The sequence below is a fragment of the Meleagris gallopavo genome, chromosome 5 (genome assembly GCF_905368555.1).
Source record: "Meleagris gallopavo chromosome 5, MGAL_WU_HG_1.1, whole genome shotgun sequence".
Taxonomy (NCBI): Eukaryota; Metazoa; Chordata; class Aves; order Galliformes; family Phasianidae; genus Meleagris; species Meleagris gallopavo.
Genome location: NC_139408.1, coordinates 52,600,221 through 52,625,271, shown reverse-complemented (window position 1 = coordinate 52,625,271; position 25,051 = coordinate 52,600,221). Strand labels below are relative to the sequence as shown.

General features: G+C 43.0%; 2 protein-coding genes across 4 annotated transcripts in view; both read left to right on the top strand.

Annotated features, from left to right (window-relative positions):
• Window positions 1–25,051, top strand: part of MTHFD1 (methylenetetrahydrofolate dehydrogenase, cyclohydrolase and formyltetrahydrofolate synthetase 1) — a 247,698-nt gene that overhangs the window by 119,849 nt on the left and 102,798 nt on the right. The gene's annotated exons all lie outside the window — the stretch shown is intronic.
• Window positions 14,290–25,051, top strand: part of BRF1 (BRF1 general transcription factor IIIB subunit) — a 162,905-nt gene continuing 152,143 nt past the window's right edge. For 2 of the 3 annotated variants that reach the window (XM_085225776.1, XM_085225775.1), the window contains exon 1: window positions 14,290–14,645. In XM_085225776.1, the coding sequence (XP_085081902.1) occupies window positions 14,459–14,645 (187 nt within the window). In that variant the 5' untranslated portion in view covers window positions 14,290–14,458. The remainder of the gene's footprint in view (window positions 14,646–25,051) is intronic. The other variant, XM_010712005.3, reaches the window with a different exon arrangement.

The following is a 25,051-nucleotide window of genomic DNA, read 5'->3' as shown; positions in this document are numbered from 1 at the left end:
GCTTTAAACAGGGCGAGTTGTTTGTGCTTATTAGTAATTAAATTGACATTTTCTGTCATTTCTTTGAACAGTCCTTGATGTTGCATCTGAATTACTGGCTGATGGAAGTCCCAGCCTCAGTCTTTCAGCAGAAGTTGTGTGACCATGGAAATCTGAGAAAACTTGCTGAGAGCATATCTGCGTTAAAGTAATAGGCTTTGGTGCAATTCTAAGAGTTGATTTCCAAACAGGGTTTGATTCCTGTGTTAATTTGTGCTTGCTGTGACTAGAACTGTATTTGGATGGACTGGATGATCTTAGTGATCTTTTTCAACCTTATTGATTCTCTGATTCTTTTTTAAGTTGTAGTCCTTCTCTCCATGGTCAGAACTGCTGCGACTGAATTACCATTGAGAGGAGATGGTTTTTTTTTAAGGAAAGGACAACTGATACACAGCATCATGCAGAAGTTTGCTAGCAAAGCAGGGAAGCTGGATAAAACATCCAGGAACTCAGTGTAAATATCAAGAATCTCTTATTGCTTAAATGATTTTAAATATTACGTCTTATCACAGGATAAGAATTGTCTCTTGATATACATATGTACATTTAGCAAAGATCACTGACATATTCCTTTCAAAGTAAACAACATTGTACTCAGGAGAGCAAGAGTTACTGCATGAGAACAAACAGCCAGATTTGCTCTGAATTTTGGATTTCTACATGATATTCTAATTTAAAACAGAATAAGCAAAGAAAACAACAAAGCAGTGAAATAGTAACTTTGTAGTGTATAAGAACTGAATTCAAGTGTTAAGGGCATTTACAAACTCCATTATTAATACAAAAACATTGCTTTATCTTTGAAATGAATTCTAGATGGGAGCCTGCGTCAGTTCCACTGAAGACCAGAAACGTGTCTGTGTATCATGTTTTGACAGAATATTCTTCTGTGATTACACATTCTGGTCCAAGGTATCATCCAAGCCTGTCCCTGATGAATTAATATCAATGGAGTCACATGGCAGGATTGTGACTCTTTAGTACCCATTAGTCCAGGATTAAATTGGCATTTAATTGGCCTACTCTGCAGAACAAACTCCTGGCTCTCAGTGCACTTACTGCAACAAAACGTGGGTGTTTTGGACCTGGCTCATCCTTCTGTCCCCTCGCTTCCCAAGCACTATGGACTTCAGTGAGGTACATTCAGGCAAAACTCACTTCAGCCTGTATCTTTCTGCTATGCTCCTGCTACTCAATGAAATCACCCTTTAGTATGTTTTAGTTCATTTGCACCAACCATAACATCACAGAGTCATTAAGATTGGAAAAGACTTCTAAAATCATCTTCTCCAACTATCAACTCATCCCACCGTGCCCACTTACCATGTCCCTCAGTGCCACATCTCCATGGTTTTTCAACTCCTCCAGGGAGGAGGACTCCACCTCCTCCCTAGTTCTGATGCTTTGCCACTCTTTCTGAGAAGAAATTTTTCCAAATATCCAACCTGAACGTCCTCTGAAGTTCATATCTCCTCTGGAGCACAGCACCCAGCTTAAACTCCCAAGAGTGGGAGCTGCTGAGCCTCTGTGCTGCAGGGAAGGGAGACAAAGGAACCCATACAGATGCTGGTATCCTGTTACCCACAGAGTACTTACTGTCAGGTCCCACATCTGCCTCACAGGGACAGAAAGGAGCTCCATGGCTTTGAAGTTGTGCGTGCTTTTTGCCATTCAGGGGAAGGCAAGGCTGTGACACCAGGTACACACCAGGAGAAGGTACTCTCAGTGCACAGCATGGAGTTATTTTGGTCTTTCAAAATCCAGCACCTATTCTGTTTATCCTTGAGCGTCTTTTACTAGCGCTGTGCCTATTTATATTCACACAACCATAGCACCCTCTGTAATGGCCATAATTCTTAATGCAGTGGCATTTGTAGCAGTGAGCAGAAAGCAGAAGCTGTTCCCCCTCAGTGGCCGGCTGTCCAGCGAGGCTGGCAGTGTGTCAGAGAAGTCAGGAACTCTTGGAAAAGAAAAGGAAAGAGGGAAACAGAACTCATAGGCCATGAGGCAAAGGCATTCCAATAAAGGCTTCGTAGTTTTGCCAAGACAATTAAAATATTTACAAGGAATCAAGTTGGTTTAGAGGAAACTTGGAGATCTATGAATGTCAAGAGCTCCTCATCCTTACAAGGTAAAGGTTAGTGCTGTGCTTTGTATTGTTACTTCCTGAGGTACCCCATGCTTAGCAATTCTTCACCTTACCCAATTTGTTCTTCAGTGGTGATATTCTAGTTTGGCAAAAGGGAAAGAAAAGTAACTGCACCCAGCTGTCGTTTTACTTTCTTCAGGTAAGAGGTGATACAGGGGGATAGCAGATTCAACATTAGTTCATTTTATTAATATTTACATCAAAGGAATGAGCTGTCCTATGAAAAATATAAGCTTTTTTTTGCTTTTTTTTTTTTTTTTTTTTTTTTCCCCAGGGCATGTAAAAAAATGTAAAATCCTATTTGATAACATTATGCAATAATCAAGGCACACATAGCATCTGGACCTGCATGCTCTGTTGGTAAGTGTCTGCCTGTTCAGAGGGACACAAGTTTCCTGGCACTGACACGAGCGATAGCTCAGAGCTTTTTGAGGATTAAGCCTTGGTTCCCTGTGCTGGCATTCTCTGTAAAGGTCAGTTAGCCTTTCCTGTGTCCCCTGTCAAACTCACTGACACTAAAAATGATTTAAGCCTTGGGATATGCTCTTGACTAATGAGCTATTTTGGTTTCTGAGCCAGCTGTTTCACGGGTGCAAATTGATGTAGCGCTGATTTGAGGTGAGAAAAAACAACTTTGGCTTTGGTGATGTCCTTAGTGGTTTTGCCAGTGTATCTGTTTTTGCAAACCCTTTTAGCACAAACAGAGCTTATATCCCTGTCCCCTCTGCTCATCACCACCCCATCTGTCTGGCTGATGCCTTTCCTTCAGTTCCCAAGCTTGCTGAGGGGATTGAGTGCACTGTAAGAAAGATTGCCAATGACACCAAGCTGCATGATGCTGCAGGGAAGGGAAAGGGCTGCCATCCAGAGAGGCTTTGACAGGCTTGTGAGTGTGACCATGTGAACCTCATGAAGTTCAGCAAGGCCAAGTGCAAGGTCGTGCACCTCGGCCACAGCAATCCCAAGGATAAATACAGGATGGGTGGAGAATGGATTGAGAGCAGTCCTGAGGAGGTGGTCTTGGAGGTGTTGGTTGATGAGAAGCTCAACATGAGCTGGCAGTGTGTTCTTGTAGCCCAGAAAGCCAGCAGTGTTCTGGGCTGCATGAAAAGTATTGTGACAAGCAGGGTGAGGGCAGTGACAGGGCTCTGCCCTTGACAGACTTCACCTGCAGTACTATGCTCAGCTCTGGAGCCTCCAGTGTAAGAAAGACGTGGACCTATTGGAGCAAGTCAGAGGACTGGAGCACCTCTGCTGGGAAGACAGGCTGAGAGAATTGGGGCTGTTCAGACTGGAGAAGAGATGGCTCCAGGAGGACTTTATTGTGACCTTCCAGTGCCTAACGGGAGCCTGCAGGAAAAGCTGGAGAGGGATTCTGTTAGCAAGTGTAGTGATAAGATAAAACATGAAGGCTTTACAGTAAAGGAGAGTAGACTTAGATTAGATATAAGAAAGAACATCTTCAGTGTGAGGGTGGTGGAGCACTGAAACAGGATGTCCAGAGAAGTTGTGGATGCCCCATCCCTGGAGATGGTCAAGAACAAGCTGGGAGGGGTTTAGGCAGCTTGATCTGGTGGGAGGTGTCCCTGCCCATGGCAGGCAGGTTGGAACTCCCTTCCAACCCTATCTATGATTCTGTGATACGATTCTGTAAAACCCATGTTTTGCTTGCTTCTTGTACCAGGTCACATTCATCTTTGATGGGTTCTACCTTATCCTTTCCTTTCTTCATGGTCAAAGAAATCTGTCTCTTGGTCTATGTCTCTGTGTAACAATCCAGGAGTGCCAGCTGAAGTCTAAGTATTCCTATCTCCCTTTCATAGCTAGAGAACTTGGGCAATATATCAGGTAGCCCGAGGCCATAAGGAAAGTCTGTGTCCAAACCTGCAATTACAAGCAGTTTTCTGACTTCCATACCCTTGTCTTAGGCGTTAGAGCATCCATTATGGATCTCTCCTTGCACATACTAATGACTTTTATATATAATGATTTCTGACACGAACTTGTTATCATTGTATTCAGATGTTGCCTGACAAAACCATCCATTCTCTTTACTAAAGTGATGGAAGCATATTCTTCTGATGAGGTTTGGCTTCGTCGGCTAATTAACAGCAGAGTTCTTTTCATTGCTGAATTGTCCTTAATTATTGAAATCAACACTGAGACAAGCACATTCGCATAACGTTTATCTACTGAATCTGAACTGTGAATATAGAATCCAGACTTCTTACATCAGTTCAAACATACCAGACATTCTCTAGTACAGTTTTGGGAAAAAGCTATCATGGACAGATTATGGGGCAACAATTTTATAGGTATGACTTATAGTCGAGTTTTAGTGTAGGAATATCTGAAGCACATATCAGTGAGTCATTATTTGTTGAAGTATTGAATCTTAAGCAAGGAAATCTTTTTGCTGATTGAGTTTCTGTCTTTCTAGCGTGTGTCATGGAAAACATTGGTTATCATGCCAGACCTTGCCTCTGAGGAAGGTCATATTCTTTTACCACCTCTTGATTAGCAAAATACTTGAAACTCTCTTCCCTACTTTTAATTAGTAAGCATGATTGAAACCTCTGTGGGTATTTCTAATAGTTGCTGGAATGCTGAGGTAGTAGATATTTACTTGTTCTGGCCTGCTGGGCTGGAATAACCCAGAAGAAGCAATTTGTTTACATTAAGTTTACTATTCTGATGAAATTTGCCCAAGACTCCACAGTTAGAGGATGCTACATCTGCTAACACAGTGAGAAGTGCTGTAATGGTCTCCTAGGCCTTCAGAACTGGCTAGTTTTTGTCATTTGGATCTCTTAGGAACCTTTTCTAGAACAGAGATAACACAAAGAAGTGTCAGCTAGGTGGAATTAGGGCTAGTGAAGAGCCAAAACAGCAGGATTGTGGATGATGGAAGCTTTGATGGATCACGGTCCTGTGGCAAACATCAGGCTGAAACTTATAAACCAGCTACTCCGTGGAATTGCATGGAGCTATGTGGTACCTCCCGAGCCTGGCTTTCTCTCTGAGACCTCACGGGGCAGAGGCAGTCATCCCATGGGTCGTGGCTCAGGAGAGCAGTCAGGAAGAAGGGCCTTTCATTTGTGTTGTGATTCCCAACTCAAACTCTTTGTGAGGATATTGCTCATTCATTTATTTATTTTTGCTGTTCTCTGAAGTTAATTGTGGGATTTACTCTTTGGAAAAGAAACAAACAGACAAAAATAAGACACCACAACAACCTTTCAGTTTTATTATTCAGAAAAAAAAATTGTAGCAGGATGCATGTACCTATTAAATTAGAATGTTTATTACCTGCTCATTTATTCCTTAAACTATGAGAGCAATTCTTTTTCTTTCTGATCTTTCCCAACCTGGTTCTGTCTGGGAAAGCTGATAATATCTCACTCTAAAACTGCTATTTCTCATTCTCTTTTGGGCAGACATGGTGTTGCAAATGAAAGGTGACCATAGGAGGACTGGCTAAAATGTCGTTGCTCTGTGGGCTGATGATTATTAGTCGCAGTATATATTGGGAAAGGCTCTTCATAATTTTATATGCCACAAAAATAGTTTGTTTTTGCCCTGTGCCTGATGAATTGCTGTTTGTTGCAGCTCGTTTGATTACAAAATCTTTGGTCATCTGGATAGTACTTCTGTAGCAGGGGTGAAAAGTCATGGAAGTAGATCTAAAGCTTTATTAGGAAGAAAGTTCTACTGTTGCTGTTGAGCATGGGATAGACTACGAAGGAGAAGACAGGATATGTATAGTGCTGGAAATGCCAGCACTATAATTTAATTCTATTTTGGACATCCTTTCTACTTGCATTATATATGAAACTCCTTTCAGGAGGGGCTCTACACATCATGGGTGAAAAATGTATGGAATTTTCCTCTCCAAAGGAAATCATATACTAATTAAAGTTAACATTTTCTGAAATGCTTCGTGCATATGGGTGTGGGATTGAACATGCAGAAAGCACTCTGAAATGCTTCTCATGCTGTTATTAATGAGCAAGCTTTACTAATAACATGCATTATTGGTAACATTGTTGTCTACTTGTTTAAAAAATAATGGTTTTGTGTAATTCTCAGCAATATGGGACAAATATAATTCATGTAAAGAACAGTGGTTCAAAAAGGGACTGAAGACCTCATTGTTTAGTGGAATACATCATCTGCTGACTGGTCTGTTCAATTTGGGCTCCAGACTGTAAACTCCAAGGTCAGGTTTTTTATAATCTCAGTGTGAGCTGACTGATAGAAGCACACACGATGGAAGGGTAAGCCAAAGGCTCTAGATCTTGCTGGCATTGTTCTACCAGATTCTCAATTTTAATTTACCGAAAAGAAACCCTAGACTTTTTCTGATGAGATTGGAAAGAAGAGCTCAAAACTGTCAACAGTTGGTAGTCTGAATTGGTAGTACCTGGAAACAGACACAAACAGTGATTCCTTCCATAGTGGTGCTGGTTCCCAGACTTGTCCCCTGCTCAGACTGACAGCTGCCAATGCCCATCAAACAGAATGTGCTATAAAATACAGAAGAAATGACCCCAGTCCTTTGAGTAGAGCAGAGATCGACACAGCCAGGGTTATGGTGTTCCCCATTTGCACTACTGCCATGGGCAATTTTCTGAAGAAGTGGCAAGATTTCCTGCTTAGGGAAGGATCTTCTTTTCATTCTGGAGGTGCAAAAGAGATTTCCTACCTTTGGGGAGAGTGAGGATGAAAAGATCTGACTTGCAATGCAAGAGAATTTTTCTCTCCACCTATTTTTTTTAAATAACAATTGATGCACTGAGACAAAAAATGATGATAAGTGCTTCACTTTGAAAACTGTGGAAGGTTTTTTGTTTGTTTTTGTTTTTGGTAAATATTCCCTTTTGATAATTTCACGTTAAAAAAATAAAAGATAAATGATTTTATTTATTTATTTATTTTGGAGCTGACTCAAACGATCGGTATGAAATAGGCTGATTTAGTCCAAACATTTTTTATGCTGCCCTTTGGGAAAAAAAAAAAAAAAAGTGAGGTCATCTCATTTATTCAGCTAATTCAAACTGGGAAACCTGCCAAATTCTTGAAAATTCTCCAGAGACAGGAAAGGATTATGCAGTGGCTTCTTTAAAGACTAGCGTTGTTTTTATTTAGCCCACTCATAGCTTCAGGCAGTGGGCAGCGACCCCGTAGTTCTGACTGAGGATTTCTTCAGTACTGGCTTAACTCTGGCATATCTGAGGTAATGGGAATTGCTCAGAAAAGCAGGCAATGACATGTAGCTCACAAAGCTCCTTCACAAAGGGGAATTCTTGGTTGTTTTTTGTGACCAAACAGGAGAGAAATGCCCATGGGCCACCTAGCATTTATTCCAGCTGCTTGCTACCTCATGCCTATTCCTGGTGCCACCGGGCTGTTGGGAAGTGGATGTTGTGTTCTTCGCCCCGAGTTCAGCCTGGCAACAGCAGAGGCTGTGTGTGACTGTAGCCATGCTCTCACGGAATTACAGAATGGCCCGGATTGGAAGGGACCTCAAAGATCATGAGTCTCCAGCCCCCCGCCACAGGTAGGGCCACCAACCTCCCCATATAATACTGGACCAGGCTGCCCAGGCTGGCCTCTCTGCAAGTTTCCTGTGTAGGGGGTCCCTGATGGCCAAAGGAGTTGTGACATTACCATACATAAACATACACTTGACTCTCTGTTGAAACACAGATGGTTTGTGGTCTTAAATATCAATTGACTGGCATATTCTTCTTCGTTGCCAGCACTGCCATTTAGATTGCAGCAGACCTCTACCTATGAAATACCAATAGAGTTTGGACTACTAATATCATCTGGTGACAGCAGGATTTTTAACATCAGCTCTAATGTAGCTAGCTGACCCCTGTTTAACAGGCTGTTTTTTCTTATAATCCTATTTATGACTTACTAGCTATCATTTATAAAGGATCATCACTATCTCAGGCACTTAACAGGTATAGTTTTTAAACTGCATTTTTAACAGCATTGAATTTATCTTAGTGCTAAGCAGCCAGTCCACTTCTGTGTAACTACTTTTCCAAATTTATTCTTCATAACTAAAGGAAATTCATCTTTATTTTTTGATGCGCTTCTACAGTTTCCCACTCTCTAGTTCTGATCTTGTGATCCATTTGGTGTAATGTCCCAGTTTCTTTCCCTTTCATAGGGATAACACTGAGTGAAAGCCTTGCTTTCAGTCTCTGTAGAAAATATACTTGCAACAAAATATGCACCCATTGTGCACACACAAACACAAAAATGGCAATTACAGGCAGGCGTTTCAGTTCAATTTCTAGATACAGAGGAAGCTCCTTACATAGGCAACTTTCTCTGATGGTGAGTGATGACTTCACCAACATTTGAACAAGCAAGCTGCAGAATGCAAGAGCTGCCATCAAGTGGAGTTGTACTTTTCACAGGAACAACATCCTGTGCTTGCAACCCAAGATAATGGCAGCCTCCAGTTATGCAGTGCAGAATATAATCAATTCTTTCCTTAAAAGGGTTTCCTCTTAAATGACTGCCCTGAACTGATTTTTATCATTTTATCATTGTATGTCTGAAAAATTACAATTGAGCAGTATCCCCACAAAGATATTTTTCAGGCTGTGGCTGGTTAGCACTGTCCTTGTCTGGAGAAAGAATTGCTCTAGTGAAATTCTCCTGATACAGAGAAGCTGTGAAAGAGAAGTATAAAATCCTGACCGACATGAAGAAGGTGAGAAGGGGGCAATTAATTATTCACCACTCGTTGGAGCATAAGAACTAAGCATGATCAGATGAAATATTTGGGCTGTTCTTAAACTTTTTTTCTCTTGCTACCCAACTAAGATGTGATAACCCGTAAACCACCGGATGCTGTGGATGTTGAAAGCATACACATACAAAAAAATTGATTCAACAAACAGATAAAATGTCTCCTAGTGCTTATTAACCTTCAGCTGACGAAGTTCTGAAGTTGGAGATTGCTAGAAACTATGAGGACATAACTTTTTACCTTGCTTTATTTGCATCCTTCCCAAAAGCACTCGCTTATCAGCTGTACCTCTTCAAGTAGTATGTGTGTGTGTGTGTGTGTTTGTGCAGAGAACAGCTAGACAGAGCTGTTGCACACAGCTTCCATCAATTTGCTGAGGAGACACTTCTCAAGCTGCTGGTTGCTTCTGGACCTTTGTACTTAATACCTTTGGACTTCCCCTCTGCTAATTTTTCAGTGGATTTTCTAAGCTGTAACATTTGAGGTTCTCCTCGCCTACTGAGATCTGTATAAGGCGGAGACCCTGGGAAGGGAACTGTGGCAGCCATGTGGTTTCTCTGCCATTTACCTAGGAATCAAGGCTCAGTTGCCAAGTGCTACCTCTGAGCAGCAAAGATGTGATTGCACAGAGATAAGTGCAATTGCTCACTAAACCGCCCTGCCACGTCATTTAACAAATGCCAAAAACTTCCCTTCTTGAAATGATTTTTCCAAAGTTTGTTTTGTTTTGTTTTGTTTTTTTTAACGTTTTTTAATGTACCATTTATTGATGAATATAAAAAAAAAACAATGTCAGGAAATAATTAGAGGAGGCGTGGGCAAAAACAACAACAAAAAAGGAAACCAGATGGAAAATCAGTCTTGCATGTGCGAAGCTTACAGCTCCTCTGCCATTTCGTTTTCCTTGGGTGCCCTCTCGTGTCCGTCGCTAGTACAGCCAAAAGCATCCGGACTGGCACAAGCAGAAAAAGAAGCCTCCAACTGCTATCACTATCACCGTATAAGGCTAATCCATTTCGAAATCGTTTGTTCCCTCCTCTACCAAATTCCCATAGCTCCAAGGAATCTGTATACAAATACAAACTTGAATGCATAAAATATGTCTTTTTTTTTTTTAGGATGGTCCAGAACCAAAGAAGGTTTCCTCTGCTTGCACTTTGCCTCCCCTGCTACAGGCACAGCCAACTCCTTGCGAAATTTCAGCCAGGCTCTTAGCCCTTCCTTGAAGATAAATGAACACAGCTGAGATCCCAGAGAGCTGAGGATGCTTACATTCTCACAGCAGCTGATTGCATCCATGGCTCGTACTTGGACTGAAAATATTTCCCACATGTGGGTGTGTTGGGCGGCTCGGCACACAGAAGGTTCAGCTATGATGAAAAGATACAGTCTACGGGTTTTCTGCCATCTGATACGAGGCATCTGCTTCAAATCAGTATATTTATAGAAGGAGACCCATTCCTTGCAGAAGCACAGTGATGTGTCATCACCTTGCTCTAGCATATTCCCTGCTGTGTTGTTCAACATTAGTGAGCAGAGTGGGATTCCCTCACACTCCAGCCTGCTTTTGTACAGCGCATTTGCATTCATCCCACTGTTGTATGGTAGAAAAAGCAAATGAGAGAGTTCCTCCCTTTGAAACCTCAGCAAATGAATGCCAAACACGCATACCCACAAGCAGCTTATATTTGGGGTTCCTGAAGAGACAGCAGGAAGGAAATGGGTCAGTCTGGGCTAACAGACATCCTGATCACTATTTGTTGTTTTTTTTTGAACTTACAAGTGAAAATAAGAGGCATAAAATACAAAAGCAGGTGAAATGGAAGACAGATTCTTTTCTTAATTAAAAGGGTAAAATAGCATGGGGAATGGGGTTCTGTCAACATAATTTTTTAATCTATCAGTTCTAACTAATCCAAGCTTCACACAATTTACTGGAAGATTATTATTTATTAGCTTAAATGAACTGAGTAAGATGTATTGAACAAAAAGAGCATAGTTAACACTCTTGCAAGAGATACCCTCATCTCCCTCTGCCAACCCATAGATGAGGTCTGGGAAAGGGTGCATCCTGGCTCCACTCCTTCTGACCACTCAGGTATGCTGCATGCACCTGAGCTCCCCTGGGTTGGCCCTGCCTTCCACCAGGTACTCAATCACTGGTTCAGGCCAGTAGATGGCCATACAGAAATGTTTGAAATGTTTTGTGCTTTTGCATAAGAAAGCTTTCATGAGCAGGAGGCAGAGGAATTTGAGTTTTCAGAACTGGGAGCATATCATTTTTCATCAGCACTAACCTCACCTTATGAGAAGACAAAGATTAAAACTCATGTCCTTATTCAGTATTACATCAGATGAGATTTCCTTTTTTTTGCTCAGCAGCGGTATGCAGTGCTCTCACTACAGCCCTCTGCTGCTCACATTCAAATTGGAAAGCTCCAAACTTGTCTGGGACTCCCAGAAAAGACTGATAACGTCAGCAATCAAACCACTAATAATTTTGGGATGAGGATGAAAATTTAAATAATGAATGAAGGCCACATTAACTTCCATCTAAGTGAGGTAAGAAGAAACCTTTTGGTGGAAAGGTATTTCATAACTGTTGCAGGATTTCTTCTGTTTCTGCCTGTTAGAGACACTATATGACAAATGACTTAATGTAAATCAGCAGTTTTTAATTAAAATATTCTGACATTCTAGAGACTTTTCTGAGAGAGAAAAATATTTATTTCTTCTTTCCTTCTCCTATAAACAATAAAAAAAAAAAATTGTGTATTGGGGATATCACTTTCCCCTGACATTTCTGAAATGAGCTATAATTTTGTGAGCTCACACTTGGAGTCATGGCATCACGAACAGCAGGAGGAGCTTCAGTAAGGCAAAAGAAAACTTAACTCCAAAAGAAAAATCTTCAGAAACCTAAAGTTCTTATTTTCACAAATCCATCTCAGAACAGAAGAGCAAGTCCAGTAAGAGGGAAGCCAAACTGTGTCTATAGCAGTTCAATCTCTGTGATGATATTGCTATTTTTCTTTTGCAAAAGCCCAGAACCTGCAAAGCTCCAGGCATGTGACAAAAGCTCACACCTAAGAGATGCTCAGCTTCCCGTGTGGCACAACACAGCTTTACTATGTGCCCCACTGTGTGTCTAAATGTGCTGCTGTAAGTAATTCTGTACCATGTGTATGAGCAGTTCATAGAGATCTGTATATGACCTGTAGATGTATGGCTAAACCTGAACCATTTGGGGAAGACATACTGACAGTAGTGAGTTTGTAAGAAGATCAAATGCTTCTGTACTAGTGGGCTTCTGTATTCAAATGCCACTAGTGAAAGTCTGTACTCTACTGCAATATCTGTAGTAGAAATGCTAAGTCACAGCTTGAAACAGTGATTGAGCACCTTGTGGAAGGCAGGGCCAACCCAGGGGAGCTCAGGTGCAAGCAGTGAAGCAGTGTACCTGAATGACTTGAAAGGGTGGAGCCAGGATCCACCTTTTCCCAGACCTCATTTAAGGTTGTCAGTGGAGGCAAAGACATCTCTTGCTGGAGATCTCTGCCTATCTGAGGCTTTCCAAAGGTAAGCAGTCCTTTTTCTTTTGGGCTCATTCTCATTTGCTGTAGCCAAAGGCTTTGTCACCCAGCTTTTATCATTCTATTATAGTGTTATGTGTATCTATTCATGTAACTCATCATGCTCAGCTTCAGTCTGCAGTGCCACACTGGTTGAGTACTAAAATGAGCACTTTCTTGGATAAAAATGCAGTTCAGCTGTTTCCAGAACTAATAGCCACAAGTTACAATGCGCTAGGCTTTAATACCTTGGAGTCTCAGTAAGGCAAAACTCAAAGGGCTTTACTGAAACAGATTAATTATGTTCTGTAACATTTCTGTTTATTGTTATTATAAAATGATCAAATTGGATGTGAATGATGAGTTAGTAATAGTTAAAGCATTGCAGAAACATACTTTCAAAATATGAGTGGGCTACTGAGGTGATTAGTGCCTGGAGCATCTCCCTTCTGAGGAAAGGTTGAGAGATATGGGACTGTTCGGCCTGCAGGAGGGACTGAGAGGGGATCTCATCATTGTTTATAAATATCTGCAAGGTGGGAGTCAAGTGGATGGGGCCAGGCTCCTTTTAGTAGTGCCCAGTGGCAGGACAAGGAGCAGAAGGCACAACTGGGACACAGGAAGTTCCATGGGAACGTGAGAAAGAACTTCTTTACTGTGAAGGTTACAGAGCACTGGAACAGGCTGCCCAGACTGGTGGTGCAGTCCCCTTCTCTACAGATATTCGAAACCCACCCAGATATTTCCTGTGCAACCTGCTGTCGAGAACTTTGGGCCATAAAGATGGTGAAGGGCCTGGAGCATCTCCCCTGTGAAGAAAGGCTAAGTGAACTGAGTGTGTTTAGCCTTGATCCTGTGAACCTAATCCAGGTCTATAAATATCTAAGGTGCGGGAGGCAGAGTGGCGAGGCCAGACTGTTTTCAGCAGTGTGTGGAGACAGGACAAGGGGAAACGGCCAGAAACTGCAGCATAGGAAATTCTGCACAAATGTGTGCAAGAACTTCTTTACCGTGAGGGTGACGGAGCACTGGAACAGGCTGCCCAGGGAGGTTGTGGAGTCTTCTCTGGAGATATTCAAGACCTGCTTGGACACCGACTTGTGCGACCTGGTGTAGGGAACCTGCTTTGGCAGGGGGTTGGACTCAATGATCTCCGGAGGTCCCTTCCAACCCTTACGATTCTGTGACTCTGAACTGCTTCAGCAGGGACTGCGCTGGGGGATCTCCAGAGGTTCCTTCCAACTCGTGCATTTCTGTGATTGTCATTAGTACAGACTTTATTGCATGTCAAAAAAAGCCACACTGCTCACTGGGTGCAGTGCAAGTTCCTTTCTTAGCCATGAACTTCTTTCCCCCCAAAACAAACCACCTCAGCTGGAAGGACAAACAGAGACTAGCACAAAGGTGTCATTGTTTTGTTTTATTGTACAGAAACCACAGTGCGAATTTATTAACAGCTTACATAAGGTCAGGTAAGAAGCCTATAGTAAAACGAGGGAAACTTCAGCGAGTCCTGAGGGCCTGTCTTAAGCATGAGACGACTGCTTCCCCATCCTTCACACGGACTGCTATGGGGCTGACTGCAGAGCACTGACAGCTACGTGCTTTTTGGTAAGCGGGACCCACAGCTGTTTCCTTAAAAGCACCTCCAGAGCGCTCCCCGCTTTCCCTGAGCTGTGAACAGCGAAGCGCCCGCTCGTCACGTACAGAGCCCGCCCCGCCATCGGGGAGGACCGGCGCGCGGAAAGGGAGGGCGCGGCCAAGTCTCGCGAGAGTTGTTAGGGCCGGCCGCCGCCGCGCTCCTCCCCGTGCCGGTCCCGGCGAGCGAGGCCTGCGCCGAGGCTAGGCAGGGCCGTGCCGGGCCGTGCCGGGCGGCGGCATTGGGAGGCAGGCGGGCCGCGGCCGGGACCGCGGGGCACGATGCCGGGCGGGCGGGTGTGCGCCGCGTGCGGCTGCTCGGAGATCGAGGTAGACGCGGCGCGTGGAGATGCGGTGTGCACGGGCTGCGGCTCGGTGCTGGAAGACAACATCATCGTCTCCGAGGTGCAGTTCGTGGAGAACAGCGGCGGCGGTTCCTCCGCGGTGGGGCAGTTCGTGTCGTTGGACGGTGAGCGGCGGGGCGAGGGGTCGGCGTGTGGGGCAGGGAGCTGTGCGAGGGGCGGTGCGTCGGGAAACGGTGGAGATGGGCGCAGCGGGCAGGGTCGGCATGGGATGAATGGGAGGAAGGTGTATGTGAGAGGTGGGAGGGATGCTCCGCGTGTGGCAGGTGTAAGTGCACGAGGATCGGAGCTGTGTGTGACACGTGAGAGTCGTAGAATCGTTAAGGTTGGCCCAGCAGTCCACCTATTGCCCACTAACCCCTGTCCCTCAGTATCGCAACCGTATGTTTCTTGGATGCCTCCCGGGACAGCCTGCACCAGTGCCTCACCACTCTGATGCGGAAGTTTTTCTCAATGTTCATCCTTTTCCTAACGTCCAAGAAGGTGCTGTGTGGAAGGGCTGGGTACACAGGGATGTTGCTATGTGAAGGACACCAGATTGGTTAGGTGTGACCTTCCCCCTGGGAGCCCCGTCCCTGGAGGTGTTCAAGGCCAGGTTGGATGGGGCCTTGGGCAGCCTGGTCTAGTATTAAATGTGGAGGTTGGTGGGCCTGCATGTGGCAGGGGTTTGGAGATTCATGATCTTTGAGGTCCCTTTCCAAACCAACCCATTCTGTGAAATGGGGTTGAGGAAGGAGAGCATGGTGGTGGGAAGGGCAGCACAGCCTATCAGAGCCAGAGGGTTTGCAGGTGAGGGTTTCTCTAAATGTTGCCTGGTGCTGTTGCCATCTTCCATCTCAGGGCACTGACACCATATTTTGCTTTTAAGCTTATAAGTCAGTCTTGCATCCTTCACTTTTTCCTGTAGAGATGTGGAGACTACGTTTTTTAGGGCTTGTATGGCTTTTTGCCTCCCACCCAAAATTATGCAGGACAGATGGCATGCTAGCTAGAGCTCATTTTGGGAGCTATAAAAATATCAAGAAGGAAATAGAGATCTGCACCATACTGAGGCTCTTTTTTCCCCTGGCTGAATTGTACAACAGTTTCCTAATAGTTTCTTCAAGAGACTTTTTCCCTTTTGTGCAAACTGTGGGATGCTGTAGCTGGCTGCTCCTTCTTAATAGCGTGTGATTCCTTGATATTGTATAGGTAGTTATCTATTATATTACACTCAAGGAATTTTGGCACCCATGAAGACACATGAGCACTGTGAGGATAGGTGGGCATGTAAAAATGGAAACCTGATTGAAGCACATTCTAGCATGCTTTATCTGGCTGGCACAAGAGGTGGTGGCAGGAGCTTCACTGTCTGTTGATAACAGGTCCCTGTGTGCATTAATGATTGCATTTTGCTGAAGAACACAACAGAACTCTGAGAAGAATACTGCTTGTGGATTGGCAAAGTTGATGCAAGTGAAGGGCCCTATTTTATGCAGTAAATATTTTAAGGGAGTTTGGCTGAGAGTCGCACATACTAATATAATTCTTATGTTCCAAGACAGATACTTCTACTGTGAATAATCTTTTTTCAGCTGATTTTAAATTGAGGAATACACACTAATCTGAAAAGATGTATTTGAACTGTACTAACAGTCTTTGTGATGTATGCTAGAATGTTGTGTCAGTGTGATGCTGATTTAAGTCCTTAGGAATGGGTAGAAAATTCCTTTCCTGTATAAGCAAAACAGAATTCATCTCTCTCTGTGTTGCCTTGTCTGAATAATATCCAGTGGAGTATATATGTCTTTGCCTCAAATACACATTTTCTGTCATAAAGCAACAATTTCTGGTAAGCTGTAGCTTTCAGTGATTATTCTGATTACATAAACAGGTTTCTATCAAAGTTACTAGTTTTTAAACACCTTCTCCTGTCATCCTTGTAGGCTTTTTAGCTCTGTGGCTCTGAAGAATCCCCTGAGTATGAAATGCTTTGGGCTACATCTACTTGGACTGCAGCTTGATGCTCCCAGGGAGACAGCCCTACTGTGCAGAGTGTTGTGGTGTCAGAGGTGCCAGACTGCTGGTTTTGAGCCCCTGGCACCTGGTTAGGAGGTATGGGTGACTTGAAGACCATTACCCATGTTTAACAAGATGTGAGGAATGTCAGGTTCTCTGGTATGGTGCTAGGAGTTGAGCGGGACTCTTAATGGCTGAGGAGTTTGGATTTCCTGGTTGCACAGCAAATCTTGTGAGATTCCCAAACCCTTCTGTGCTCTATGAGAGATTCTGTAGCTATTCTACATACACTAGCACACAAATAGGTGTCTTTATTCATTATTTATTTTTAATTCCTCAAAAAAAAAAGCTGGGTATGGAAAGCACTGAGGTACTGTTACTTCTCTTTAGTACATCTCACAAAACCTTTTATTTTGTGAAGCTGCAGGTTGACTTCAGAATCTTGCATCTGATTGCTGAGAGAGGGAAAAGTCTTATGATTCTCTATATTAATGCAAAATCACCTGCCTACATCACACCATGTTCTTGATTGTAAGCCCAGGTGCTTCAGCACTACGTATGAGAAATCCCTTCTTTTGGTCTGGAAGCTTTAGAAGAAGTGTGGGATCACCATTACATTTGCACAGGCAGTGTTTAAGTTTGGATGTCGGCGTGCCTAGCACAGGAAGCCACAACCTCAATGCTGATGCCTTTCACAGAGGATTGGTGTGGCCAGTCCTTTCTAGTGTGGGTCTGTAAGTCTGCACCTTCCATTGTTTTGAGAATTTTAACAACAGAGCAGTGGTGTGCTGAGGAAGTGAAAACTTGTGCTGGGATTTGAGATCTTGCGTAACTACTGCAGAGAAGTTTGGGAAAATGCTGTCAGTTGGACAAAAGGACAGAAGCAGTGAAGGATGAAATAGGTGGATATACAGGTAATTACATGGGAAGAATGCTTTTTGGCAAGGTAAATTCATGCCTTTCAGATCTTTTGGAGCTTTCTAAAGAAACCAATATTTGGAGAAAGGAGATTGTAAGGACTTCCTTTGCAAATCCGACAGAGCAGGGTAATTACTTAAACAATAAGCATGGATTAAGAATAATTAATAATTCACCTCAAGGAAGTGGCAGTGAAGTTCTACATCTGGGCCTTCTGATCTGGAAAACAACTGAGTGGTGTGTTAATGAGATGGGCTGGCGATGCTAAATGGGGGGTTGGTCTCGATGATCTCTAGAGGTCCCTTCCAACCCCTACAATTTTGTGTGATTCTATGTGATTCTGTGTAAATTATTTGGGCTAGTAAAGACAGTACGATACAAGGACCTGTTGCTATTACTAGTCTGGATAGTAGGGTAGCTACCCTGGGTAGCACGTGATTGAGAGTTGTAGTTTCCTCCCTAAACAAAAAAAAAAAAAAAAGAAGAGTGTAATAGAGCTCGAAATGATTGAGAGGAAGGTGAGGTGATCAAGAGGAGGGTTTCTTGAAGAGCTCTTTGGTGAGAAATGACTGAATAGATTCTGCCTCTTCAGACTGGAAAAGAGATGATTGAATGGGAATATGGTAGAGATCAGTAAATACTGTACTGTAATGTTGTGGCCACAATGAGCAGTTGTTCAGCGTTGCATAAGCTGGGTCACATTAAGGAAGCTACCGGATGGCTTGTTTTAAAGGTAGCAAGTAGGAAGTTCAGAAGCATTGAGAGTGGTTTTGGGTGGTTTTTTTTTCTCCTTTCATTAAGTTGTGAATCTTAAGTTGTAGATGTTAAAAGTTTACATGAATTCAAAAAGTGCTGAACAAACAGAATAGAAATGTGGCGTGGCCACTATTAGAGATACTATTTATGACTTTTGAAATCCTTCACTGTTGGATCTGTAGGATCTGGGTGATTACACAATATATATCACGACGGAGTTTGCACTTACGTTTTGTGCTGTCTTGCAGACACGTACATCAGTGGTCATTACCATTCAGAGGCAGGATACTGGACTAGATAGGCCTTTGGCCTGAGCTGGCACAACTGTTCTGAGGGAGATGGTGTTCTTTCTGAGCTTTGCAAAGATGCTTTTGACTGTTTTGACCATTCTTTTAAAACTTGTTCAAGAATGTGGTGTCCAGAAGCTGTGGTTTTGCAGTACAAAGATAGGTGTTCCAAAGTATCATGGTTTCTTTCAGCTTGACATCCACTAAATGATGAACACTACTTCTCTGATGTTGATGTTAGGCATGTTCTCTTTTGAAAATGATTAACTAAGCCTTCTGATTTTCTTGTGGGAAGTCACTAATAGAAGTACTTACAAGTAGAGAAAGTCTGTGATCAGGTGTCCAGAAATCAGACTGCAAGACGAAGGTTTATTTAAAGTAAGGGTTACCAAGTTGTACATGCAGTACTTTGTAAAATGGCCGTGAAATCTTCCCTAACAGTAGCTTGGCTGTATAAAATATGATGTGATATATATCATTACACAGAGGGAGATAGATTGTGCCAGTCCTGATGAGGCACCCTTTGTAGATGAGTGTGATCTGTCTGTTGCAATGTAATAACACTCTCTTCAAGATCATGCCCCTTCATTGCCGGTCTTGGCAATGCCTTGTGAAGAACTTGCTGGGAGATGAGCAGGTGAATTCTTTCAGTAGGAAAGGGATACCCTTTTCATGCTCTAGAAGGAGAGGCAGTGTGTGTCTGTCATCTTCTGGTAGGAAAATCTTCAGAGAGCGCATGCTTGTGAAGTGTTTGATGAGCCCCATGTGTTCCAGCTAACTGCACTTTTAAATTCTGTTGCAATGAGGTAAGAATCTAGTTTCAGCCCTTAATCCTGGATATGTTGTTCTCTTGAAACTTTTGAAGGCCGTTCATGAGCGTGTTGTTCTTGAACTTGATTACACTTTTCAAGAGTCAGCAGATACTAGTGGGAGAGAGTTGTTGACTTTTCAGCTCCAAGAAGCTGTTATGTGCACACAAAATGTTGAGGCATATACTTTTCCTACTAAACAAATCTAATTTTGTTAAACTTCTACTTTAAACTTGAGAGCTCGTTCAGGCTCTCACAGAATATTCCAAAATATTGTTCTGTGTCTTTGTACCAGATTTGTAGAGTGTTTGAATTGAAATTCCCCACTTTCTTAACAAAAATTAATCTGATGTTTTTTCTTTGTACCCAAGCTCATAACAGATTCCTTCTGGTCACGGTTTTTGAATTCCAGCAGTGAATTCCAGCACTATAGTATCGGAGAATAAGCTGTGTTTCTATCTCTCAGTTATCCTGTATCTGTGTACAGGAAAAAGGAACTCTACTGAGCCCTTCTGTGGTCTGCAAAGATATTTGACCACTGTTTTTTTTGTAGAAAGCCAGGTTGTTGTGCACTGTTTGAAGGCAGTGCATCGTCTAATCGTTCTTTTACCACATCTGGGTAGTAATGCACCGGCCTTGTGGTACTTGTTGGGAGAAACAGTTTTCACAAGTAATTTTGCCAAAACTTGCAGCAAAATAAGTACAAAAGTGGAGAGAATAAGGGGAGGAAGGCTCAACTTGATGCAGATTTTAATGATCCTGATCTGTCTCCAAGTTTTTCTCTAAAGATGAGAAAGCGGAATTCTAGGGCTTCAATCTGACGCTAACCAAAGGAGATGGAAACAGCCCTATCTCTGAGGGAGCTGATGTGCAAGCAATGCAGTGTCAAGCTGGAAGACATAACCAAGAAAATATAGCCCAGAAAAATGGCTCTCCAAGGTATGCTGACCTTGTGACCCCAGAAGATCTCATGTCTGGGGAAGCTCAGGTTCTTTTCTTCCAGGAAAAGTCTTTAAATGCTCGGTAATTAACTGAAAGAAATAGCATCTGATAAGCTTCTTGGAAGCAAACCATAAGGCAGACTGAAAATCTGCCTTTTGGAAATGACATGGATCTGTGTGCGTGCAGGGAGAGCTGTCTCCTTCCAGGGCACTGCAGGGTCTTACTGGCTCTGACTGGTGTCTGCCTGGGGCTCTCCAACCCTGCCTGTACAGCCCCAGGAGCCCAGTTCAGGTCCAGGGGGCAGTCAGCCCCTGTTGCAGTGAGGCCTCAGCCAGGCTGATCCCCCAGCTCCCTGCAGCCAGGTCCAGTCATGACCCCACCAAGCCCCTGCTGGCTGCTGTCCTGACCTAGTCTCAGATGGTCCCTCAGGCCCAGTTTGGCCTTCCTTGGGCTGTGTTTGACCTTGGTTCACCTCACTGAGTCTGATCTGACCCTCAGCCACAGCCCAGTGTCCTGTCTGGCTTCAGTTCATCCCTGGTCACATAGAGGAGCTTGATGCCCTGTTCCGGGGCTCCCCATAGCCTCTTATAAAATCCGTGTAAAAATTTAAATCGTAGTTATTTACCATAAGCTTTAACTAGTTCTTAGCATTGTCTTCTCTCACCAGCTGCCTACTTTTACAAAGCTTAAGAAACCTCATAGTTTTCAAACCTCTACTGTTGTTTGTGCCAAGGTGAAGGTCTTACCTTTGCTTTATGTTGTTCATTTCACATTAGGTCAATAAGGTTACTGTGGAGTTATGTGAAGGGGCTATTGCTCAGATATTAATCATAGAATGGTTTGGGTTGGAAGGTATCTTTAAGATCATCTAGTTTCTCCCCCCTGCTATAGGCAGGGATGCCTTCCACTAGAGCAGATTGGTCAAAGCCCCTTCCAACCTGACCTTGAATGTTTCCAGGGAGGGGGTATCCACATTCTCTCTGGGCAACCTGTTCCAGTGTCTCACCAACTTCATTAATTGCTGCTATAAAAAGGTTCCTGGCTTGTAATGGAGGTAGTGGGTTTTTGATTGTTTTTGTTTTGACCTTCTATTTCCAAGATGGCTGGCTCGTGGCAGCAGAAAAATGAAATCATACGTCGCAGAATCACAGAATGGCCAGGGTTGGAAGGGATCTCAAGGAATGAATCTCCAACCCCCCTGCCACACGCAGGGCCACCAATTTAGTCATGGTCATTTTGGTGACAACTGTGGGATGGAAAAGACAAACTGGTGGAACTAGGGGCGCTTTCTAACTCCAGATAAGACCTACGGGATATTTTATTCTTGAGTTAATTCTGTGGGGAGCCTCAGTAGGATGATTATGAGGTGACTGTAGGCTGGCTGCTGAAATGGGGCTTGTGCCCACAGGATTTGACATGCATTTGGCGTTGGAGATGAATGTACATCATCCACATCTCTGAGCAAGATTGAGCAGCGTGACTGTCTTGATTCAGGCTTACTGTTTTGGTGTTGATTACTTGAAATTTCTGTTTGTGTTGGTGGCTTTTGATTAAGAATACATAATAAAAAATGTATTTGCTATTTGAGATGTACAATAACTGGTGTGAATTCAAGTCTTTTAACCATTCTCATGTAATAATGACTAAGCTGGGAAGTCTTAGGAGAGTGACAATTGTAAAGACATCGGTAGAAATGGAAGTCTGCAAGGAGTACTGACAGCATTAATCCAACTTCAGAGTTGAGTCAGGATCAAATAAAGCTCATGGCTCTTGTGCAGCATCCATGTGTAAGATTATCTATCTCCAACTGTACATGAAACTGTAAGATAGCGTGTGGAGGCTGATGGGAAGGAATATCACTTGTGGAAAGCTACTTGCGTACTTTTGCTCATAAGGTGAAATGACAGTTGTGAACTACTAGTGCTGAATGCAGTAGTTTACAATTCTATGTCTGTTCATAGAATCATAGAATTGTTTGAGTTGGAAGGGACCTTTAAAAGCTATCTGGTCCAACCCCCTGCAATGATGAGGTACACTTGCAGCTCCATCAGGTGCTCAGAGCCCTGTCCAGACTAAACTTGAGTGTCTCCAGGGGTGGGGCAATGGGTCATCCCTACAACTTTGTTAGAACTTCTAGCATAGAAGGTTCCACAGTGCTTGTAAGTAGGCTTTTACCAATATTAGAATGTCAAGGAAAAGTTTCTTCCTGCTGACTTTTTTTTTTTTTTCCCCCCAAGTGAATGGGAAGCATCTTACTGCAGAGACCCATGTGTACTGCTCTGAACTCTGAACATGTACTCATACTCTCCAGTCCCTTGACAAATTTAACATAGTTTACATTTGTATACATTTGTATAGCTGTGGTATGTTCCATTTTTCAGTTGTGCATAACTTACTGTAAGATTCTGCATATTCTACTTCTTTGTCTTTACATCTAGGACTGTGAGTTACATTGACCTCAAGTGCAGAACTTGCCTGCAGTTTGACTTGATCAAAGTATTTGGTTCTCTGCGGGTTTGTGGAAATGAAGTGTGTTGAACAATGGAAAGCTGTGGTCAGCCAGCTGGAAACAAGAGGGACTAGATACAGGGAGGAAATTGCTTTCCTAAAACTGAAGCTAAGCTTATTAGGTATTCACTTTCTATACATCCTCTCTTCTAGAACTTGATAGGAAGGACTAATGCAGTGAGGCAGTTGATAAAAGAGGATGGTCTCTATATTTGTATCAGATTGTGTTTTTGTCTGTTGAGTTATGCACAATAGAGGACTGTTATGTATTTTTCAGTATTTCAGAGGTGGTGGGAATAGGTGTTTTGTTTTAAATTATTAGTTGATAGTGAGTTCTTATGCGGGATGTTTGACAGCCTGACATAAAATGTTAGTTACAGTGCAGCCTTGAATCCTAAAGTGGATTCCAACAGTAATACGTATACTTAAAATAAAATCACTGGGATCTGAAAATAAAAATATCAGCAGAATTCCTCTTAGCTGCGGTCCAGATTCCTAGAGATGATGTAAACCACGAGTGGTCACAATATAATTAGCAAAACAGAAGAAAATATGAGTTTACTGGATTTTTCAGACCTTTTTGGGAAGTTCAGAAGAGTGGAACAAACTGAAGCAGGTACACAGGTTTTTACTTTCCTGATTACAAAACTAATTAATAATTATCTTGAGTTGGGAAGGAAGAGGGGAAATGCATCTACTTCACGCAGAAAATAATTACATTTCAGAGAGATGAGCTGATGACTTCTTGCTTCTCTTCTGAAATCCTCAAGGTGGCAATCTTGCATCAGAGCTAAATGTATAGGGTTGTGGGTTTCTTTTTTTTTTTTTTTTTTTTTCCCCCCCCCAGTGCTGAGTCTTTTCTATACTGTCCTTGTGGTGGCAACAAGCACTTGCTTGGAGTGCTGCAGAGTATACTGCTGTCAGTCGTGTAAATGCTGCATCTTGCACGTAACTCGGATACGGACCATCTTCATAGACTTGTGCAGTCTTAAATTTGGGTGTGGTGGATGCAACAGTGCATTTATCCCTTGGGTTGGTAGTTATGAAAATAAGCACAGAGATAACTAGCTATGATGCACTAGATTAAAAGCTTGTCTTTATGTTTTTCTTCAGAAGGGATGTTTCAGCAGATGTGGAGCATATATGCAGGCCTATGAGCTTCCCTATAAAGATGGCTGAGAAAACACATCTTTCAGTCACAGTAGTTATGTGTGTTCAGAAGACTTTAATTACATCATTTTGCTGTTGTGGGCATGAGATGTAATGCAACATTGACCTCCTCTCCTTTTGATTTTTACTGTTAACTTTAATGGGAAGCTGATTAATTTTTTATGTTAGACTACTGAGCTGACCCAGGCTATCAAACAGTTGGTGTGATGCAGTCTGCATTGTGTACAGATTTTATGTTGGGTCTGTAAGTACGTGGCTTTCAGACAGAAGCTTTTTCTCCTGTCACGTGCAGAAGAAAGGGCTGAAGTTCTTCACTTCTAATTTTTGCAGGGAAGGATTTTCGTGACCCTGATCTTAGCAAATAGCAGGCATACTTCAGACTGACTTGCAAGCAGCTTCATTCTCAGTCTTCACTTGCTCTTTCGTTTAGGGGAAACAAAATCTATAACTCAGGGGCCAGTGCTGTTTCTTCTCCAGGTGTTGAATGTGGAACTCAGCATTTCAGTGGCTCTCAGAAAATTGCCCTTTTGCTGCAGGTGCCCAAGTAGCTGCTCTTTGCCCCCTCTATATGGGAGAATGTGATCAGTGCTGTTCCTGCTGTCATCTGCTTGTCATTCAGGGTTGTCACAGAATTCAACCTTTATTTGCTCTTTTTACATCTTGAGGAACATTTTCTTTTGTAGAAAAGCTGAGTGGCTTGTATTTCTTTGCTGGCAAGTCAGTAGAGCAAAACAGAGTTGGTCAAGGTGCCAGGGCCTGACCTGCACGTGGCAAGAGTAGCAGATGTGAGGATGGCAGCTCTTGGTTGCAAAGTAGGTAGGCATGGCGCTTCAGCACTGCGGTAATGACAGGGATAGCATGCTTTGTGTTGAAAGGGACGTTTTGAGATCATCTAGTCCAAATCCCCTGCCATGAGTGTGGGGTTTTGAGATGGATCTGTCTGAGCTTTGTCCAAGTGCCATCAAGTTTCCAGGTATATCATAGAATGGTTTGAATTGGAAGGGACCACTAAAATCCTCTAGTTCCAACACCCCCCTCTAGAGCAGGTTGCTCACAGCCCTGTCCAGCCTGGCCTAGAACACCTGTAGGGTGGTCCATAGGTCCATCACCCTTGGTTCTCCTTGT